The following is a 23,589-nucleotide window of genomic DNA, read 5'->3' as shown; positions in this document are numbered from 1 at the left end:
AACAATGTGTGGTAAACTTTATTCCAGTAGAGAATTTTGTCAACATTTTATTTCTATAGAACATTTTGTCAAAATTGTATTTCTATAGAATTTTTTTTCAAAACATTATTTCTATAAAAAATTTTCTCAAAATTTTATCTCTGTGGAATTTTTTCTCAAAATTTTATTTCTATAGAATTTATTGTCAAAATTTTATTTCTATAGAAAAATTTCTCACAAAAATTTGTTTATAGAAACTTTTTCCAAAATTTTATTTTTATAGAGATTTAACAAAAAATATTACTAATTTGGGTAGAATTCTACCAACTGTGGCAACCGTGGTGGTAATACAGATTTATATTCTAAGTTATATACAGTGCATATTCATGTTTTAAGATAATAAAGTACTTAGAACCATTTTTGTTCTGTAAAATTTTTTAAATTTAACGAAAAATATAGTAGGGAAAATTGTTTGGGAATGTATGGGAAAGTAGGGAACTTTTTTTGTCCTTGTAGGGTAAAGCGAACAAAATCTGTGGCAACATTGACTATGAGCTATAGTCAGATTGACACAAAGCACCCATATACATGTACCCCTTAATTTTCTTAAATATGCAACTGCGGTTTATCTCCCAGACCTATATGTTACCCAAAAATGCTTATGATTACTAATGGTGGTTTAGGGTATGATATTGTCGGCCCCGCCCGACTTTCTACTTTACTTACTTGTTTCCTATTGCCTTTTTGCACGAGTACAAAGCTACCGTTGCTTTTCTCGCCCTTTCTTCAATATTAAGCTTAAAGTTCAGCTTCCTGTCCAAAATAACGCCAAGGTATTTTGCACACACACCAAAGGGAATTTCAATACCCCCTAAGGAAATGGGCCTAACCGTGGGAGTTTTGCGATCTTTGTAGTACATGACTAGTTCTGTCTTTGCAGGATTTACTCCAAGACCATTATCGTTCGCCCATTTCTCAGTCATCCGGAGGGCTCTCTGTATAATATCTCTGATTGTGGATGGGAATTTTCCCCTGACTGCTAGCGCTACATCATCTGCGTATGCCACCACTTGTATACTTTCTTTTTCTAGGGAAACCAGAAGGTCGTTTATAGCAACATTCCAAAGAAGAGGTGATAGAACTCCTCCTTGAGGAGTGCCTCTGTTCACATACCTTTGTATGTTTGCTTGTCCTAGTGTGGCTGAAATGCGTCTCTTCCTTAGAAGTTCGTCTAACAGCCTAAGTATACCTGGATCAAAATTCAGAGTTGTCAGTCCATTTAATATCGAGCTCGGATGGACGTTATTGAACGCCCCTTCGATGTCTAGAAATGCCAGGATTGTGTATTCTTTGACAGATAGTGAGCTTTCAATAAAGCTGACTAGTTCATGTAATGCGGTCTCGGTAGACCTGCCCCTCGAGTATGCATGTTGTCGTTTCGAGAGCAAACTTGAGTCGACGCTAGTTCTAAGATAAATATCTATCATCTTCTCCAGAGTCTTAAGTAGGAATGATGATACGCTGATTGGTCGGAAATCCTTCGCATTCGAGTGAGAGGCTTTTCCCGCTTTATGCATACTACTAAGTTCGTTTCTGCGAAAGACGAATAAATTCATCAATCTCCGCAAATAGGGTTTCAAACCCAGGGATGTTAACTTATTTATGCGAAAAAATATACCTGCCTATTTTTTCGTGCGAAAAATCCAGGGTTGTATAAATATGTGTTTGAAAATCCTCAAAACAAAGATTTCGCATTTATTCCACGCTAACGTTTTTTGTATGGAGTATAACAGTTTTTCGTGCGAAAACGTGATCTTAGTACTAGGCTTTAGGTATGAAAACGACTTTTGATTCCCTCCGCTTTCGTGGAATATATGCTAAGTTGATACATCCTATATATATCGCCGACAACCAGGGGATAATTCTGTCATCCACCGCTTGTAACTTCGCCGGAGTAATTCCATCAGGTCCCGGGGATTTGAATGATCCGTGGATGCTAGCACCTTCCGTAGTCTGGAAGCCTCGGACGTATTCTCAATGCTGCTGCAGTAATCATTCCAAGAGTTATGCTGAGCCTTTCTCAGTTCTCGCTTGTATCCTCTCAGATTCTTCTTGTAAGCGTCCCAATCCACAGGAGCTCTGGTGGACTTTGCTTTGTTAAAGAGCTTCCTGCACGATTTACTCATATTACCAAACTCCGTAGACCATCATGGTGGTCGATTTTCCCCCTTGGCTTCACTCTAGGGCATGCAGCTTTCAGTGAAATGTTGAAGGCCTTAGTAATCCTCTACACTGCCTGTTCGATAACTTGCACAGTGCTCATATTTGTCTCTGGTATTTCCGGTATCATCATATTGAACGATTCCCTATACCTATTCCAGTCAGCTTTCCTATCAACCGTTACAAATGTAATTAAAGTGTTTGGTGAACGTTTGTGGACAGCCAGGAAGTCTGGATCGGGGGGAAATCGAAAACCGGAAGCCGCTGAGACGACAAAGAGAGTTGCCGGTAGTTTCAAGCGAAACACTAACCTCTCTCTCCGAGATCCCGCAAATAAGCTAGGTGTATCGTCTACAACCGTTCATCGAGCCAAAAAACGAGCCGGACTATCGACTTACAAGAAGGTAGTGACTCCAAATCGCGATGATAAACAAAATACGACGGCCAAAGCGCGATCCCGGAGGCTGTACACGACGATGCTGACGAAGTTTGACTGCGTGGTAATGGACGACGAAACCTACGTCAAAGCCGACTACAAGCAGCTTCCGGGGCAGGAGTTTTATACGGCAAAAGGATGGGGAAAGGTAGCAGATATTTTCAAGCACATAAAACTGTCAAAGTTTGCAAAGAAATATCTGGTTTGGCAAGCCATCTGTACCTGTGGCTTGAAAAGCAGCATTTTCATAGCTTCCGGGACTGTCAACCAAGAAAATTACGTGAAAGAGTGTTTGAATAAACGTCTGCTGCCTTTCCTGAAGAAACACGGTTGTTCCGTACTGTTATGGCCGGATTTGGCATCTTGCCATTACGGTAAAAAGGCCATGGAGTGGTACGCCGCCAACAACGTGCAGGTGGTTCCCAAGGACAAGAACCCTCCCAGAGCTCCGCCCAATTGAGAAATACTGGGCTATTGTCAAGCGGAACCTAAAGAAGACCAAAAAAGTGCTAAGGACGAGCAGCAGTTAAAGGCAAACTGGCTTTCTGCGTTGAAGAAGGTGGACAAGGTGGCTGTACAAAATCTGATGGCAGGTGTCAAGCGTGAGGCCCGGCAATTCGGATTTGGAAAAGCGAAAGCCTAACTGAATATTTTCCCTGAATTTTATACTAATTGAACTTGAAAAAGAAATTTAATTTGATTTTTTAAATAAACGATTTCACCGATTTACACGCGTTTTCCCTTGACCAAATTTTGACCGTATCACCCTTTATCAGTTCATATCGGGAAAAAGATATATATAGGAGCTATATCTAAAACTGAACCAACTTTCGAACCAAAGTCGATAGGCACATACTTGTGCCAAATTTGAAGTCGATTGGACTTAAATTGCGACCTACACGGTTGAAAAAGACTGTTTTTCATATGTTTGGCTATAAACATTATATGTTTGGAACACAAATTTTTAAACACAATATTTTTGAGTGCAAGCATATAATGTTCATAAACTAGCATAACATGTTTGGGACATATATGTTAATATGTTAGAACATATTATGTTTGGGACATAAAATGTTTGTAAATATAATATGCTTGGATGCAAACATATATTAATTTAGAAATAGCCTATAAACATATATGTGTTTGGTAGCTTGGAGCGCTATTTAACAGGGAGCGATATTGAATTAAGTTGGTGGTTGTTGCTTGTTATTACAAAATTAACATTTTATTTTTCCTTGGGCAATTGATCAGCTACTTCTTTGATCCTTACAAACTGTGTGGCCCGCTGTTCGAATCCCCGTCCGGCAAAACGTAAAATTAAAATAAAAAAAATCATAAAATTGAATAATTTCTTCTACAATGTTTGTATTACAGAAAAAGGTGCTAAGAACTAAAAAATCTCGTGGAAGTGAGAAAGATGTGGGGGAATATACAATTAGGCAGAAACAAAATTTTGAGCATTCAGGTCGAAAACCTATGTTGTTAGCACCTATATTACCTGTTTATTTTCATAATTCATTATGATTGTAAATATATAAATAAATAAATAAAATTTTGAGCACAATATTGTTTGGGAGAATTTTTTTTAAGCATATAATATTTATGGGTGCAAAATGCTTCCAAACATTATATGTTCACATAATAACATATTGTGTTTTGGAAGACAACATTATTGAATTTGGATGCAAAAATACAAAATGTTTGGAACTTAGACTACCCAAACATATATTGTTTAGACCAATATGCTTTCAAACATATTATATATTGGAAGAGATCAAACATATAAATGTTTGGGCAATACCCAAAAATATATATGCTTGAAGCAAAATATGTTTGGGAGTATATGTTACAGAAGCGATTTTTTTGTGAGCGTGTAGACTTTGATCAAAAAAATGTGTTCACGGACGGACGGACAGACGGGCATGGCTATATCGACTCAGGATCCCATCCTGAGCATTTTTTCGAAAGACACAATGTGTCTATCTCGCCTCCTTCTGGGTGTTGCAAATATATGCACTAACTTATAATACCCTGTTTCACAGTGTGGTGCAGGATACGATTAATCGAATCAATTAATTTCGTGATTGAAATCAAAAATATTTTTTTTGTGTGAAGTATTGTATAAGCCAAAAATTGTATTTTACATCAGCTAAAAATTCCAAATCAAGACGCTGTATTTTCCGATATCTAGAATAACTGCTTAAGAAGTGTCATATATCATAATCGGTTTTCGCAAATTCTATGGACCATTGGATGCGTATACATCTAATTCTATGTTAATTATTCATTATATGAAATTGTAAATCGAAAATGTTTATAAACATATAGGTATGAAGTCGTAGTTTCCGCCACCATGAACGAAGAGTTGATAGTTACATATATAAAGCAATGACTTACTAGTGTTATTCGTATGGTTACTACTATTGTGCAATTGATCAATTTGTTTCAACTCCTGTATAATTCGCATTGGATTACCTCCCGATCTGAGACGCTTGCGCTTGTATTGCTCTAGAAAATTAAAATAAACACAAAAATATTAAAATTATATTGCTACCATTGCTCAAGGTTTTGACTAGAGAGCACAGACTATACGGCTATTTGGCCAAGTAATAATAAATTTAGTAAATTTAACATTCCTTAACGTAGTTGATTGTAATGGTATTGATTTTTGACTAGAATTAACGATTTTTGAAAAGTATATGCAAAAAGATTTGGTTTTTGTTTCAGTGTTTCTAGTCATCGGCGATGTTTTCATTTGATGGGCCCGTTATCGTGTATAGTGCAAAATGCTTGGCTTCGCCTATATCTTTTGTTTGATCGAGGTATATGGTGTAGTCCGCCTGCTGAGGTAGTCGTTCCATTCCTTCACGATCTGCAATGGCTACCAATTCAAGTTTTCCATCTGTGATTGGTACATTGGATAACTGTATAGCGCTAACACTTCTATGGTCAAAAAGACCCTTACTGGATGTGACCTTGTCAAAGTTTATTGCCGCTACCCCTGAGCTGTTACATCCTTTGAGAGGTATGTGAATAATATCGCCATTACGCTTTATGGGACATTTTCCAGACACACTACTTACGCTGCGACCCACTGGTTTACCAAATGTTACCGAGGCATAGTCTTCTCCTTCATTGGGTTGTATAGAATTCATAGATCTTATAGAACCACCACGATCGGTATCATTCAAAACAAAGTTGCAAATGCCTGGTTCACGACTTTGGCAGGGAGTTGTTTTCGATGGTGAAGGTTCTGGTTTGCTTCTTCTACGAGCGAAGAATCGTGAAAAGAAGCCTTGCTTTTTATATGGTGATGGCAAATTTGCACTAATTTCCTCCGATGTATTGGTAATAGTAATTTGCGACACTGGTCCCGATGCATCTGTCACTGAAGAAGATCGCTGCTTTGTAACATTTTCTATGGTTTTGTGTGTGAACGTTACTGGTGACAGGGCTCTGGGCGATATTTCTCGACTCGTTATCTGTGTATCAAAAGTTAGTTCTTGTGAGGGTTTACGTTTGGGTGGTAATGGCGGCAACATTTGTTCCGGTACAGGTGAGGGTGTTCGAGGTGGCAGAGGTAGTGGTGGTGATGGAGGAGTTTGTGGAAGCTGTACTTCATCTACCTCTATCTTTGGAGCGAACGGATTTGTGAAATGTATGGAACTGTTGAAATGTTCAGTTCTTCCAAAAAACATATTTTCTACTGCTGGTATTTCGGGTATTTCAACGGGATTTTCAAACGCTATCTGTGGGCTGGAGCTCGTTACAGAATCGTCAAAATTATCCTCAACTATAGTTTGAGGACAAAATTCACTAACGGGCAGTGGTAAATCTTTGTCTTCGGAATAGTCATCACCAAGTTCACTTTGTCCTTCAGTGTAAACGCTAGTCAGTAGTTCCAAGTCCGGTTGTTCCTCAATGTCTGTATCCTGCTCTATCATGTCAGTATTCACTATCTCAGTGCTGTTTGATCTAACGCTCATTGCAACTGAATCGCCTGTTTCAACTGTCAAACTGCCTGTCCGATCGAATTCATTGGATTTTATCCATTCTTTGATTTTGTCAACGGCGCCTAGAGGTCGCAGAGTTTCTAACTCGGTATTGAGAAGAATCTCTTCCATGGGCGTTGAGGTTTGAGTACCATCATCTATGCCTGGTAAAGCAAATTGGGGTACTGGAAATTCAATATCCATGCTGGCGCTTCTACGCATTTCTGAGAAGTTGTAGTCACCTAAATCTTCAATTTCATCATCGTCGACCTCCTCATCCTCGATGTTATCTTTCTCAGTAGCATTGTGACGCTTTTTAAGCTCATCGTTCTTGTTGAGAGTACCAGAACTTTGACCCTGATTAGATGAGCTGGCTGTTGTAACGGTCTCGTCTGTCTCATTGTCATTGTACAAGTCAAATTCGTCTTCATCATTCAATGCTGTTTCCGAATATTTAGTCGCTGTTGTCTCGCTGTCCAATGATATTATTTGCTGAAATATTTCCAGATCTTGTCGGCGCTTTAGTTTGCGCTGTAGACGTGGAAAAGAGCGCATACCTGGATCGGGATAAAACTCGAAGGGCAGGGGATCGCTAACTTGACTAAATGTGGTTCCTGGCAACAAGCTTCCAGTCGTTTCCGTTGAAAATCGCACCAATTGTATGAAAACCTAAACGGAATTGGCAAATTGTTAAGAATTGAGATCCAAGTGGATTGTGTGTAGCTTACCTGAGCTCTTTTTACAATATCGGTGTTATGGTAACGCGGCGTCTTAAAGGCAATGGCGGTCTGTTTATGAATATCGGTCTGTTGGAATTCCCCATAGTCTTCCCAGATCACCTTGTCATCTTTCTCCTCGTAGAAGCGAATCTTAATGTCATCTTTGGGTAGTTTTTCACACAACAAGAAAATTGTGTCACCTCCACTAGCTTTGGCCGAACAACTGCATAATCGACATATGACCAAATCGTTTATGGATTTTTTGTCGTAAATTGGTTCTGTAACCACTGGTTTCAATTTGTAATACTGACGAGGACCTGTCGGTATAAATGCTTGAAAACAGAGTCGCACAATATTCAGGTCTATTGTAGATGGCTGATCTTTGTGAGAAAATTTTGCTGAAAAATAAGACGGAGAAATTAGTGATGGAAATTACTCATTTGCACTCTAACATGAGGCACTTACTCTTGAAAGGGTCAATGTTTTTCCTTTCTCTTTCTTCTAGGGCTGCTTTAATATCCTTCTTTTTCACGCATTGTATTCCTAAATTGCTAAAAACGGCGCGCATTGGGGCTCCCTTCAGTCGCATAGTACATACTCCATGTTCGCAACCCTCTTTTCCCACCAAGTTATGCGGATGCGGTCGATAAGGTTCATCAGCTGTGACGCATGAAACAACTATTTTCACATTGCCTGTGTAGCCGACAATTTCAATGGTTGGATATGTTTTATTTTCTGGTGTTGAATTTATGCCGGGAATTGAACCAGCCGAACGTCCTTCACATATGTATCGAAACCGCAATCCTTTGGGATGGGGCTGTTCTACGATTCGTATGTAGGGATTACCATCTATAACATTCGGTTGAGGTGACCTCTGAGAAAGGCTGGTGTATGTGGGCGATGATGAGAGTGACGAAGAAGATCTAGATCCTGGACTAGCCAGTGGCTGCGTATCGATCATATTTGGTGACTCTATGGTGCCAGTCCCATTATTTTCCAATATTTGCAAAATGTCTTCTATAGAGATAAGAGCAAACAAATATTTTCCACTTTATTTTAATGAAACTAATTTAGTTATTCTTAACATATCGAGCCAAAACCTTATTTGTGCTAAATAATAAAACATTAGAAAATAACATAAAAACAAGTAAAAATAAATTTTGTAAATGCATTTCCAGTTTTTCCATTGATCCAATCGAATTACATCAACATCTTGTTTTAAAATCGGTACACCGTGGCTTTAAAATATAATTACACGTGTAGCGTGCATGTAACGAGAAGCTTTTCTACTTTTTCAAAATTATGAGATGAATATTTCTTAAAATTGAGAAAAGCCGACTTTTCGAGTATTCAAATTTTGGGGAAAAAATCAATTGTTTTAAGTGTTTTGAGAGTTGACTTTTGACATTTTCTTAAAATTTGGAAAGTAGACCCCTTTCCTCCTTCCTCGTAGAATTGTGCTCATAATAGAATTATGGGATTTTTACCATTCGGTTACATTTAAAAAAAATATTGTCCTGAGATCAAAGATCTATCCTCCTTAATTTACGAATGTGTTTTTTGCTTACCATATAAGACGTATTTCTTTGATATAAAGTTTTCCTTGAAAAAAGTAGTAATAACTAATGAATTCAAATTTGTTTCCTAATATCAATGTCCTAAAAATCAAATTTAAAAGAGAAATGTGTCTTCTATGTATCCTTGCTTCAATACTCCGCTGCATTGGCTCGGAATCAAAAATCTTTGGAACCGGGCAAGCTTTCTTTCAGTGTACTTTGCTGAAATTTTCTGTTGATCCGAATAAAATTATAAATTTGCTCCAGTTTACGCGCAGATAAGGAATATGATAACCCCCTGAGTGATAACATTTTGCAATCGAATAATTAGGACGGAGAACATGTAACATGTTTAGGTGAATCTAATACCGTTTAGAGAATGGTTGTTGTAGTAATCCCAAATAGTGTTGGGAAAGTAACGAGTATTTGATTACAAGTACTCGTTACTGACTAATTTGTTGAGTACTCGTTACTAGTAAAAGAGTACTCAATATCTTCAATGCCAGTTTTTTTTCTTCTGATGCGCTTTACAGACTATCAGTTATTCCGGACGACAGTGCTCGTGTCGAACATATCCCATAGGTTAGGTTAGGTGACAGCCCGATGTATCAGGCTCACTTAGACTATTCAGTCCATTGTGATACCACATTGGTGAACTTCTCTCTTATCACTGAGTGCTGCCCGATTCCATGTTAAGCTCAATGACAAGGGACATCCTTTTTATAGCCGAGTCCGAACGGCGTTCCACATTATAGTGAAACCACTTAGAGAAGCTTTGAAACCCTCAGAAATGTCACCAGCATTACTGAGGTGGGATAATCCACCGCTGAAAAACTTTTTGGTGTTCGGTCGAAGCTGGAATCGAACCCACGACCTTGTGTATGCAAGGCGGGCATGCTAACCATTGCACCACGGTGGCTCCCATATATCATATCCCATATATTGTGCACATTATAAGTTAAGTCCGAAGGCATAATCGATACTGCTGCATGTTTATGGGATCGATAACACATTTACCGATTATTTAGTCATCGCCGACAAGTCGTGTCGATCAGACACACTGTAAAGGGCACCTTATACGGTCGGATAAACCCTGCGACACAACACGTTGCGGCGACAAATCCGATTGTATAAGGTCGTGTTCGGCTGTCGCGGGGACGTGTTGGCATAAAATCAAAACAACTTTGATTTTTTCTGGTTGGGTGGTACAAATCATTGAGTGTAAGGGGATGTTCGACAAACATTATCAAAGACAAATTTATTTTTACATTAAAAACAGGCATTTCTGTAATGAAATTAATGATGGATTGCCAATTCTGGTTGAAAATTAAGGAAATATATAAATCTAAACCAGTATTGTGGCAAAAACGTGGAAAAATTCCACTTCCAATCAATGGGAAACCAGGCGACAAGTATTTTAAATTCATCAAGTAATTTGTAATATATTAAATGTGGATTACTTCAGGAATCATTGTTTTGACACATATACCAGGATTTTTTTATTATTTTCTTCCATTTTTTCAGTAAAAAATGGTTTCACCCATAAATCTTCGTACAACTTTATTGTTTGTTTATGCTTCTTCTTATTTTTTCATGTTGTCATCACATTTGTTCGTGCAGTGTAAGGTCAAAACTTGAACGAACACACAACAAATAGACGAACTAGAGGTGTGCACGTGAGTAATATTTTACTCACGCTCACGCACACTCACGACGGAAAAATCTTACTCACGCACACTCACGCACGATATTGTTTGGTAGGACTCACGCACACTCACGAAAAGATAATTTGTACTCACGCACACTCACGCACGAAAATGTCATGTCTCACGAAAAATACCGTGATTCACGAAAAATATCGTGACTCACGAAAAATGTCGTGACTCACGAACAATTTTTTGAGTAATTTACCTTAGCGACGCGTCTGAAAACATGAGCATTATTAAAATCGATAGCGTTATTACACTCTTAACATCCCAGGTGTCACTAAAATTGTAAATGAATTAAACTCTTAAGGTAGGTACTATGTTTATTGGCACGAAAAAAAAATCCCTAAATCATTCTTTCGCGTTGAAAAATGAGAGTGTTGGCAATAGATTTCGAAGGAAGAAAACAGCTTTTTTGGAAATATTTCGCGTTTATTTATCCGAAATGCAATTGACAACATCGCCAAACGTCATAAAATTATTACATATGTATACGCAGCAGCTGATTAGATTGTTTACACACACGCATTTATGATAATTGTTTTGAAAAGTTTTTTCTACCAGTTTTTAAATTGTTTTGCAACCAAACCTCACACAGCACTGGACACTAATAATTGTTAAGAATAAAAAGCCAGCCGCTCTACTCCTGGTGTCTTACCACATTCGGCAACAGCTTTAACGACATGTGGTACATTGTCGTCTTCTTCAGCTTTTCCAAATGGATACCGTCAATTTGTAACGCCCATCTAACAAACATATAATTCCGGTGTTATGCTAACTTTTACATCATGCGCAGCAATGGACTCATTCATCAACAAACTTAATTCGTTGGTGTCCACAATATCTACACAATCGCATTGCAATACCAGCGGACAAGAGTGTACTTATGCCCATGCTGTTGCCCCCTCACTAGCAATTTCAAATCCAGTGGTCACCACCACGGTTCCCACAAAGGATAATAACGCCATTTCATTTGCCAATGTTGTTACCTCGGGGGGAACACATCATGGGGTGACCAGTTAAAACACGTACAACATACAATAGCTATAGTCAAAGTGAAACTTTTTGTTCAAACAACACAAGCCTATAACTCACGTTCAAGGGTAGTTCCTAAGCAAAAGTCACTGTTCCCGACTTATATTTCGCAAGATAATTCGTCACAAAGGGATGTTAGTGTTCTATACCAGGAACTCTTCGTTGACTGAAATTAATACATTGAGATGCAAAGTGGCTGGTTTACTGAAGAATGTTTCTTGTTATACTCTCCCAATGTATAATTTTATAACTATTTCAGTCACGTTATAAAATTCAACCAGTGTTTTGAATCGATCAAATGCAAGATATATGGATAATTAATTTTTGCATTTTATTTTTGGAACATAACAATTTATTCTTGTGATTCCATTCGTAGCTACCATAGTACTGCAACGTCAATCGCACTGCCTTCTTTATAATTACGATGCACTGCCAGCATTTGTGTTTATTATCCCCACCTATACCCAATAAAAAGAAACGATTGTAAAATGAAATTCACTAAATAGAACTTTATTTTGTTAACACTTTTCTATCAATTTCATGTTATGTACATTATTTCTATTCTATCATGTAGTAGGGAGCCGCTAGATGGTGGCTTTATTAAGAAAACACCACTCCAAGTTATTTTTATTTTGTCAATCGATCTTATTGCATTTTTAAATAACAATGCGAACCACATTTGTATTGTAATTTCACACAAATTATTTGAATAAATAAATTATTTCTTAATTCACATTGCAAATGGCGCCATGTTTTGAAACTAACTAATCTCAACATATGGAAAGGATTTAACACGATCTAATTAGGGACTGTGCGGTTTACGTCAGTTTTTCAACTCGAAAAAAACAAAGTACCACAAATGAAAAAATATTTCGGTAGTTTTTCGCATTTTTGGTTTTGTATGGGATTTCGCTGCGGAAACCGAACATAGTACCTACCTTTAAGCGTTTTATGTTGGTGAGCAGGATTATTTTCGTGAGCGTAAATCTTTACTCACGCACACTCACGAAGATAATATTTTCGTGACTCACGCTCACGCACGACATTTTGGTTTGTTAATCACGCTCACGCACACTCACGCCGTTGCCATGAGCGTGACTCACGACTCACGCGTGAGTCACGAAAATTTTCGTGAGTCACGACAATTTCGTGTCACGTGCACACCTCTAAGACGAACCTCTGTCGAAGTGTTTATCCGACCGTCTAAGGTCCGCTTAAGATTCTTTACAAACACCGACATTCCGTCCGGAATAACTGATAATCTGTAAAGCGCATGACGGTAAGTAAGTTGGCGGTTTGGAAGTAAGTTGGCGGTTTGACTTCTTGAAACATATTAATTTGCATTGGGTGTAGGTGGGAGCTATAATTTAAAGCATCACATGGATCACGTCTCATTCGAATAGTATGAATAATAATGTCGTTGACTTCAGCTGGTTCAATCCAATTGTTTTCAGAGAAGGTACCCAAGCTTATTCAAAAACCCTTGGAAAATTTCAACATTGGGTCTCACGATAAAAATGATCGCTAAATATTTTCTTCCACTGTCAATGGTGGAAATGGTGGATTTAAAAAGTTTGCAAATTGCAAGCATCAGTAATACACAATGCCATTTAGATATACCCTGACGAAAAAATACCAAATAGTGAATACGAAATTGGCTCTAAAAATTTGAATGATTGGTGAAAATCTTTTTCTAACGAGACCCATATATCTACAACACCACATTTTATAACACTAGAATAAAAGTGGATAATGTAATTTGCTTTTATATACTGTTTTTAAATTTAAAAAAGAGGAAGATATTATTAAAAAGAGCCCACAATGTCTTTTTTAATTTTTTTTTATAAAAGTAACTAGTAGTAACGAGTACTCAATTCAAAAGTAACGAGTAGTAACGAGTAGTCAAAAGTAATCAAAATTTACAACACTAATCCCAAAATAGTAGCGTAGTAGGCATTGGACCACTAAAAATCTTCAAACATTGATCATTAATACGATAGATCACATTATTCAGTCGAGTCCGATATATCTCTAGAATGCTAAGCCGTATTTCAATGAAACGATGGAGCTAGTTAAACTTAGCAAACAAGTTTATTGTATTAAGTTCAACTTAACACGACAATACAATATGATGTTGACCGAACAAGCGACTCTAAAAAACGGATGATGAGAATAAGGATACAACAAGTAAAAGAGATAATTACAGCGTTGTACAACAAAGTAGTAGTTATAAAGGGTAGTACAATATAGGTCAAGAAAGGTAAAATCTAATGCAACTATAGTACATGAAAATCAATTTGAAATAAAATAAATGAAATTATTAATCCGTTCATCAACATCCCTGGCCACCCTGAAACACTGTTTCAGCACAGAGGCACTCGCACAATTTTGGAAATCGGACGTGTCATCTCACCATGGGCAGTCTTCAGTTTAACAACTCGGATTAGACCATCTTTTCCAGGGAATGTGGCAACAACTCGCCCTTTTATCCATGTGGCTGAAGGTATGTTGTCTTCCTTTACCAGAACGATGTTATCAATTTCAACGTTAGATAGTTGTCCACTTTGGACGTTGTTGGAGTGAAGCAAGATACTCTTGGCTCCATCGCTTCCAAAGGCCTTGGTACATTGATTGGATGTATTGCCAGTAGTCAAGCCGATTGATGTTGATATTAGTCAAATCTCCCTCTGGCGTCATTGTAGTTGGTCTACCAATCAGAAAATGTGATGGAGATAGATATTCAGTCTGTGTATCAGAGCAAAATCCCAGAGGGCGGGAATTGACTACAGCCTCGATTTGTGCAAGTAGCGTTCGCATTTGTTCAAAGGTTAAAACAGTGTCGCCAATGACGCGCTTCAAGTGAAGTTTTACGGAACGCACTGCAGATTCTCAGATACCGCCCCAATGGGGTGAGTATGGCGGTATAAAATTCCATTTGATGCCTTCTTTCGCAAGTGATTGCAGAACAACAGAATTATGCTCATTAGAGAATAAATGTCTGAACATTTCGTTCAATTTTCGTTTGGCACCGATGAAGTTTTTGCCATTATCGCTGTAGATGTTGGAGCATTTTCCACGACGTGCCATGAATGTGCGCAACGCAGCTAAAAAACAGTCTGTTGTCAAATCAGTTACTATCTCGATATGAATGGCCGACGTCACCATGCATACGAATATGCATATATAGCCTTTCGATGTTTTAGAATTTCTGCCTTTATACAATTTTAGAGTAAATGGTCCTGCGTAATCACAACCGGTGTTCTGGAATGGGAATGCTTGACGGACACGAACTGAAGGCAAGTCAGTCATTTTTTAGTGTTGGTTTTGACGAGAAAGTCGAAAACATTTCAAACACTGGTGTGTAATTTTTCTGATTAAGCTTCGTACTCCAATGATCCAATACTTCTGGTGAACTATAACAAAAAGCGATGAAACACCTGGATGAAGATTACAAGCATGCTCTTCAAGCAAGATAAGATTTGTGACTCGGCTATCCTTAGGCAATATTATAGGATGCTGGATTCCTTCAGATAGATCGGAATTGCTGATGCGTCGTCCAACTCGAAGTAAATCGTTATTGTCCATGAATGGTGACAACTTCAAAATTTTGGAATCTTTTCGTAATGGTTTATGCTGGCGTAGGCAATTCCTCTCGTCCTCGAAACTGATTTGAGCAATACTAAGGCAAACAATTCGTGCAGAATTAATTTCTTCAAATGTCAAATAATCTGATTTTGTCTTGTTTTTAGACCTCAACATTTTAATAAATCGAAGTATATATGCAACTATGCGAATTAGTTCGCTCCGAGAAGATATTTTCTCAATAAGTCCTTGTAACGGATGGGCAACAGACTTAGCGCTTGTCATCAAGGCGACAGAACAATTTTTAATTTCGCTTTGAAATTCTGGATCGTGGTGAGAAAAATTGAAAGACAGATCTTGTTGCTCAAACATACGTGGATCATATAACCAGCTAGGCCCCTTCCACCATAACTCAAAATCAAGAAGCTGCACAGCCAGCAAACCCCGTGAGGCGCAATCAGCTGGGTTTTCCCGTAACCCAACATGTCTCCAAACATTTCGAGGTAACGTATTCAAAATCTCTGAAGTGCGATTAGCAACAAATGTTTTCAATCGAATTGGTTCCATTAACAACCACGATAAAACGTTGGATGAGTCGCACCATGCAGAGTATTTTATTCTTCTAGGTGACTAAGTTTCCGAAATAGTTTTCATCAGGCGTGTGAGCAGCAGCGCTCCGCACAATTCCAATCGTGGCAGCGATATCTGCCTCTGCGGCGCAACGCGGGTTTTCGAAGCAATGATTTTGACCGCAATGTGTCCGTCTTCATTTATGGATCGGCAATAAACGACAGCTGAATATGCCCTTATTGATGCATCGCAAAATCCCTTAAGATGAATTTCATCAGTGTTCGGGACATACCTTTCCAATTGCAGATCATTGTGGTTGAAATATAGAGATGACCTATGCACGCTTATAGGTCATCTCTATATTTCAACCACATTCGAGCGATGTCCTCAGGCAATGGATCGTCCCAACCAACATTTATTAGCCACAACTTCTGGAAAATAATCTTGAATTTCACGACGACAGGTGATACAAGTCCAAGAGGATCACAAATTCGCGAAACATCAGATAAAATCCTTCTCTTTGTTGCTGTTAGGGATTCACTTTTCTTCACCCTATAGCTTATTACGTCATCATACGGGTTCCAATGGATGCCTAAAACCTTTGACGAAATTCCAACATCATGATCCAAAAAATTCAATTCATCTTGGTGATTTGTAAAATTGCGAGAAATTGACACCCATTTACTTAGTTCTAGGCCCGCCAATGACAATTCCACAAGCTCATTTCGCTTCCTCTCAAGTTCAAGTTCTGCTGATGCACCCGTTACAACGTCGTCGACATAAAAATCGTTCAATAAAATCTGAGACGCAATTGGATGAGATTTTTGGTAATCCTTAGCTAGTTGCTCAAGGACGCGAACTGACAGAAATGGCGCTGGAGACGTTCCATATGTAACCGTACAAAGTTGGAAATGTTTAATAGGTTGGTCAGGTTCTTCACGCCACAATATTCGTTGGTAATTTCTATGGTGTTCTGCTATCCAAATTGGTCGAAACATTTTTATTATATCTGCCGAAAAAACATATTCGAAAAGTCGGAAGCGTAGACAAACAGCAAATAAATTTCTTTGTATAAGCGCTCCAATGTATAATTTACTGTTGAGAGAAACTCCCCGAGCATCCTCAAATGAACCATCAAATACAACCCGTAATTTCTTTCCAATAATGGGGTGATGAGGCAAATAGAAAAGTCTGACATTCTGCACATCTATTTCAGATAGCTTAATTTCACGCATATGACCCAAGGTTAAGTTAGGTTAGGTTATGTAGTACTCCCTCATAAATTCAATATACTGTTGGTTCAAAATAGGATTTTTGGAAATACGTTTCTCTGTACCATGAAACCGAAGTAATGCTTGGTCATAGGTATTAGCAAAGGTAGGATTTTCTTCAACAAATGGAAACTCCACAATATATTTGCCATCGCAATGGCGTTGATGAGTATTTTGAAAATGAGTTTCAACAATGACACATTCTTGATCAGGTTTTATTTCAAAATTGGAATCTTCTATTTCCCAAAAAGCTCGTAAAGATCTGTCAATATCCAATGTCGTAAGCATAGATGATGTGTATTTGGTATCCACATTCAACAAAGCAGATGTTACGACCCAACCAAAAATAGATGAAACGGCAAGAACATTTCCTTGGTTATCACGAATCTTGTTCATAGTGAAAACATCCCAAACATAGCCAGAACAAGGCAGAATATCTATACCCGAAGGCGTGTTAAATGTAGGGTCTGCTAGGACGACATTTTCAAACTTCTCAAGAATCGATGGATCCAATAAGGTTCTGGGTAACAATGATGTTATTTTATCCAACACATGAACTTGAGCGTCGATAGATCTATTTGTAACTCTTGACTGAATATGTACAAACCCATGTCCGTTTGTAGACTCGGCTTTAACTGAAGAGATGCCCGATAGAGCGATATTCGAATGCTGACGAGATACTCCCAGCCGTTTCATGAAACTCTCAGTTATATAAGACAACTCCGATGCGGTGTCAAGAAGTATACGACTAGGCAGAAAATTACCATTGCGTGCTCTAACATTTACTATAGCTGTGGATAAAATATTGCAATGGTTCGAATTGTTTGCGTTCGAAGTATACGATTCAGCAATAGTATCTAAAGAAACAGGATTGGAATTAACCAAATCATTAGCTGTCGAATCCAAAGGTGAGGTACTTGTTGATTCAGAAGATAAAGGTGGTAAAAACTGAACCAAAGAATGATGTTTGTGACCACAATCTCTACAATGAGACGATTTGCATCCGCTTGCACTATGACCTCTTCCGAGACAGTTGAAACATAGGCGCTTCTCTTTTACAAATGATCTGCGTTGAGCAGTAGATTGCGATACAAATTGTGAACCATTGGCCTTGTATGTTGTTTAGCAGCTGACTTGCTGATAGCTTTTCTACCCAACTCAAGCTCCTCGAAACGCTGATCCAAAAATTTTAAAATTTCTACAATCGTCGGTTTTTTTCGAATCTCGGCTGTGTTCGACCCATTTTTTGCGACAATCGGAATCTAATTTGCTTTTCAATATGTATATCAACCAGGGGTCACGTTCAGAATTTTCAATTGTCTCCAGTCCTCTTACAACCTCGTTGGCAATGTCAGATATTTTACGTAAACCAACAGTGTCTTCATCCTTTATCGACTTTAATGTCATAAACGTCTCGATGTAGGAATTTACAATATGACGTGGCCTAAATATCGTAGCGTTCCTTTAGTCTGTCCCAAGCTGACTGATATGAAGTTTCAGAAATCTGTATGTGCCTTATAGCTTTAGCGGCATCATTCCTCAACAGGGAATTTAAATAGTAATACTTCTGTATATTCGACAAATCAGGTCTTTAATCGATCGCATTAACAAACACATCCTTAAAAACAGCCCAAGCGTCATAATTTCCACAAAAAGGTTCGATTTTAATTCTTGGTAAATCACTGCGTTGCTCTTGACATTGAGGAGTTGGACTCGATTTTTCCGTTTGTGTATCTACCACTCGTTGTGGTGTTTTAAACTCTTCCAGTTTACTCTTGATCATAACATATTTATCCTCAAGTAGACTAAATTCTTGTTCTGGATCCACAAACCCCTCAACATTGGCAAATGACATTAATCTTCTTACTCCTTCCTCATATTTCGTCCAAACGTAATTTAATCTACAAATACGAGTCTCAATTTCATGAAGAGCCAAGTCTTCTGGGGGATTCTGAGTAAATATCTCAGCTCGAAGAATATAATTCTTGAGAATCGAACAAGATTTAGTAATTGCCAACATTTGTTCCGCCATGGTCGACAAATAATAAAAAAGACAAATATGTACTCACAGTAACAACAGCAAAATATATAAGGTAGTGCAATGGTAATTTTTTCCTCGGTGTATGGTGTGGTAACAGCAAAACGATGGGCAAAGCAACATAAAAAAGAGTTTCCAGGTTTCCAGTCTCTTCCAGTTCTTGTACGCAACAATAATAAAAGTACGATTTGTTTCCAGTGAAACAACATAGAATGGCACAACGGCTCAACAACACCGACCACGCACACAACAACAAACCCCGATTTTTCAACTGTGTATATGTATGTATGTATTCTCGATGAATACCAAAAAATAAATTTCTCGAAGCTTCTGCACACAAACAATCCAAAAAAGGACCGTTACGTTCGAACCAACGTACGAATGTCAAAATTGCTAAAACTGTATATATGCACGCGAAAACGTACACTATTATGTTTGCAATACATATCGACACGAAATTGTTAATTTTTATTTTCACTTTTTATATTAAATGGACTGTATTAAAGTTCATCGAATCCGAACATTCAATTTATGTAAAGCGATTCCTTTACATATGTACACGACAGCGCATTTTCACAATAATTCGACGATAAAGTCTACTAAAATATCCGGTGCGAATTACCATTTTGATCATTAATACGATAGATCACATTATTCACTCGAGTCCGATATATCTCTAGAATGCTAAGCCGTATTTCAATAAAACGATAGAGCTAGTTAAACTTAGCAAACAAGTTTATTGTATTAAGTTCAATTTAACACGACGATACAATATGATGTTGACCGAACAAGTGACTCTAAAAAACTGATGATGAGAATAAGGATACAACAAGTAAAAGATATAATTACAGCGTTGTACAACAAAGTAGTAGTTATAAAGGGTAGTACAATATAGGTCAAGAAAGGTAAAATCTAATGCAACCAAGTACATGAAAATCAATTTGAAATAAAATAAATGAAATTATTAATCCGGTTATCAACAAACATAAAAAAACAATAAGTTTTGGTGTGTTCGGTAGCCGCATATATTGACCGAACTCCCATTTTTATACCCTAAACCACATAGTGGTCAGGGTATAATAAGTTTGATCGGCCAAAAAATGTGCCTACCAGAAATATTGATTTTAGACCCCATAAAATATATACCGATCGACTCAGAATCACCTCCTGAGTCGATCTAGCGCTTGGTGTCCGTCCGTCCGCCCGTGTGTCCATGTATTTGTTGTTCACAGGATTCCGGTCGCAATTATTAACCGATTTTGATGAAACTTGGTACAGGGAGTTTTTTGGGCACAAGGACGAACGCTATTGAATTTGGAAGAAATCGGATCAAATTTAGATATAGCTCCCACGTCACGTTGCGCGTTTTTTCAAACAGATCGTCACCAAATTTGGCAAAAGGTAATCTTTTCCATCGCCCTTCAAGTCTGCAAAATTTCATCCATCGGATCAGATTTAGATATAGCTCCCATATATATGTATAGCCCGATTTTCCCAAATTTGGCCATAGAACCCTTATTTATTAACCGATTTATTAAAAGTTGGCTAGATCCAGTCCTCTATAGTACTAACTATATGTGGCAAATTTCATCGAAATCGGTTCAGATGTAGATATAGCTCCCATATATGTATCACCCGATTTTGAAAAATTCGCCCCTAATAACTTTATGTTTGACCATACAGGCCTCATTTCTTAACCGATCTTACTCAAATCTTGCACAAGGTAACCTTTTGTGGTATTAATCAAACCCGCAAAATATTATGCAAATTGGTTCAGATTTAGATATAGCTTCCATATACATGCATCGCTCCATTTTCCCAAATTTGGTCATAGTACTCTTATATATTAACCAAAGTTACTCAAATTTCAAATTTTGATGTACTAGCCGATCGTACTAATACGTACTTGTAGCTCTTACATAAGAATATTGCTCGATTTTTACAAATTTGTATTTATTACCCACACTAATTTAACGATTTTCTCTTTTATAATAATGGGCTCAATATTAGTGGCATACTAACTCCGTAGGCGCAATATCAACACAGCCAGTGTTGCTGGAAGTAGGGGAAATTCCCTATATGTAGGGTTTTTCTAATATTTAGCGTCTTGTAGGGACGTAGGGCCACAATGTAGGACATTTTCACTCAACACAATTTGTAATAATTTTTACATTTTGGTGGCTCTAGAGGAGGAAATTAGAATCCGGCAAGGCTTGATCTTTAACAATGTGTGGTAAACTTTATTCCAGTAGAGAATTTTGTCAACATTTTATTTCTATAGAACATTTTGTCAAAATTGTATTTCTATAGATTTTTTTTTCAAAACATTATTTCTATAAAAAATTTTCTCAAAATTTTATCTCTGTGGAATTTTTTCTCAAAATTTTATTTCTATAGAATTTATTGTCAAAATTTTATTTCTATAGAAAAATTTCTCACAAAAATTTGTTTATAGAAACTTTTTCCAAAATTTTATTTTTATAGAGATTTAACAAAAAAGATTACTAATTTGGGTAGAATTCTACCAACTGTGGCAACCGTTGTGGTAATACAGATTTATATTCTAAGTTATATACAGTGCATATTCATGTTTTAAGATAATAAAGTACTTAGAACCATTTTTGTTTTGTAAAATTTTTTAAATTTAACGAAAAATATAGTAGGGAAAATTGTTTGGGAATGTATGGGAAAGTAGGGAACTTTTTTTGTCCTTGTAGGGTAAAGCGAACAAAATCTGTGGCAACATTGACTATGAGCTATAGTCAGATTGACACAAAGCACCCATAGACATGTACCCCTTAATTTTCTTAAATATGCAACTGCGGTTTATCTCCCAGACCTATATGTTACCCAAAAATGCTTATGATTACTAATTCTGTAATGGTGCACCCAGAAAAAAGTGCCTTCGAAACTAAAGGAAAAATTTTTCATCAATATAGTTTATCCATTTTATTTCCATTAAGGTAAATTTTTGTGAGAAATAATAAAATTTATTCGTTTCAGTAAAAAAAAATCCTAAACTGTAAGCAGTTAGGAATAGTTCATTAACTAGAATAAGGCATGGAATTTTACTCATACTGTTTTCTTCGCTGAGTATAAGAATTTACTACTGAAAAAGAAAATTTTATTCACCGATAACAAAGCATTCGTAAAAATAAACAAAATCCGAACTAAAACCAAGTTTCCTCAAAATAAGTAAAATTTCTTATAAAATGATAATTGCGACTTCCTTTATAATAGAAAGTTTTTCATACATACGAACAACACTTGGCATAGAAAAATATTTTAGTTCATTCGTACTAAGAAGTATGCAATCCTTTCAAAACTTAAGGAAACACACTTGTTAGAATATAGGAAATTTTCCTGTATTTCTATTGTCTACCTGTAATCGATACCTGTCATCGTAATCGATGTGTTTGCGCGTGGGTGTAATCGATATGTTTGCGCGAGGAATGTTTTTTAGTTGGAATCGTTGTTGTGGTATATGGAGAGATTGTTAAAAAATAATATGGTAAAATAATATAATAAATAACAAATAAAATATATAAAATATTTGTTATATTAAATTAGTGAGAAAAATGTTCGTTTTTTGAAAATAAATCTATCAATGTTCGTGATGGTGTATAAAGAAAGAAAACACCAGCAGAACAACAACCCTTTCATTTGTCTTCATTTTGGAATCTTCAATTATCAGGTAATATTCAGTGACGCTAACCTTTTGTAACAAAAATGGTTTATGATTTTTTATATTTGTAGGTATTGAAATTGTAAAAGGAGGACAAAATCGTTAGGCAGCAACTTATTAAAAGTGAAAAGTACAAGAAGAAGAAAAAGTTTGCTTTACAGTTGGAAATAGTGGAATAATAAACTAATATTTTAAGGACAGTCGATGCTGTTGATTTTTAATAAATATATTCAATATATTAATAAAACATGTCTTTTATTGAAGATAAAATTTCTTATATAAATAAATAAAATTGTATTTAAAAACGAAGGTAAGCAGTTCAAATTATGAAGTAAAAGTTTTACCACAAATATGTAAGATTTGTCCAAATGAATGAAAAAATTTTAATAAAATCATTCCATATATGAATTCAAATCAGTTAAATTTTTTCATTCTGTAGTATAGTGGTACATAAATATAGGAAAGTGTTAACTAATATATGGAATGCATTCTACCTAATTTCAACGAAAATCACATCGTTCAAAAAAATAAAAATGTCTTTGGCGCTATACGAAGTTCAACTTTCTTCACAATGAGTTCATTTTAACTTAAAGAAGGGGTCACTATTTTCTGGGTGTGGTTTAGGGTATGATATAGTCGGCCCCGCCCGACTTTCTACTTTACTTACTTGTTATTTCTCGAAATATTCATCTTATTGTAACTCGCTAACTGTTATCACAAAAATTGCATATTTTTCCACTTTTAAATTTATTACTGATTTTCAACAGCAGAATATATCCCTCTACTTTTTCAAAAAACTT

The 23,589-nt window shown here is 36.8% G+C and overlaps 2 protein-coding genes and 1 long non-coding RNA gene across 10 annotated transcripts in view; 1 reads left to right on the top strand and 2 right to left on the bottom strand.

Annotated features, from left to right (window-relative positions):
* Positions 1 to 23,589, bottom strand: part of dl (REL proto-oncogene, NF-kB subunit dorsal) — a 221,109-nt gene that overhangs the window by 21,756 nt on the left and 175,764 nt on the right. For 6 of the 8 annotated variants that reach the window (XM_075295891.1, XM_075295887.1, XM_075295890.1 and 3 more), the window contains 4 exons: positions 7,812 to 8,363; positions 7,356 to 7,744; positions 7,185 to 7,296; positions 5,033 to 5,143 (listed from right to left, as the gene is read on the bottom strand). In XM_075295891.1, coding sequence (XP_075152006.1) covers positions 5,033 to 5,143; positions 7,185 to 7,296; positions 7,356 to 7,744; positions 7,812 to 8,363 — 1,164 coding nt within the window. The other 2 variants (XM_075295895.1, XM_075295894.1) reach the window with 2 other exon arrangements.
* Positions 5,150 to 7,174, bottom strand: LOC142226036 (embryonic polarity protein dorsal-like). Its single transcript, XM_075295896.1, has one exon. The coding sequence runs from the start codon at positions 6,847 to 6,849 to the stop codon at positions 5,368 to 5,370; it is 1,482 nt and encodes a 493-aa protein (XP_075152011.1). The 5' UTR covers positions 6,850 to 7,174; the 3' UTR covers positions 5,150 to 5,367.
* Positions 22,639 to 23,036, top strand: LOC142225303 (uncharacterized). Its single transcript, XR_012719223.1, has 2 exons — positions 22,639 to 22,798; positions 22,861 to 23,036. It is a non-coding gene; the product is annotated as an uncharacterized LOC142225303 (long non-coding RNA).

The sequence above is a fragment of the Haematobia irritans genome, chromosome 2 (genome assembly GCF_050003625.1).
Source record: "Haematobia irritans isolate KBUSLIRL chromosome 2, ASM5000362v1, whole genome shotgun sequence".
Classification (NCBI taxonomy): Eukaryota; Metazoa; Arthropoda; class Insecta; order Diptera; family Muscidae; genus Haematobia; species Haematobia irritans.
The sequence above is the reverse complement of the archived record's forward strand: the minus strand, read 5'-3'. Positions and strand labels throughout refer to the sequence as shown.

Excerpts from the sequence above, each read along its gene's own strand:
- LOC142226036 (XM_075295896.1), bottom strand. The coding sequence starts at position 6,849 with ATGCGTAGAAGCGCCAGCATGGATATTGAATTTCCAGTACCCCAATTT.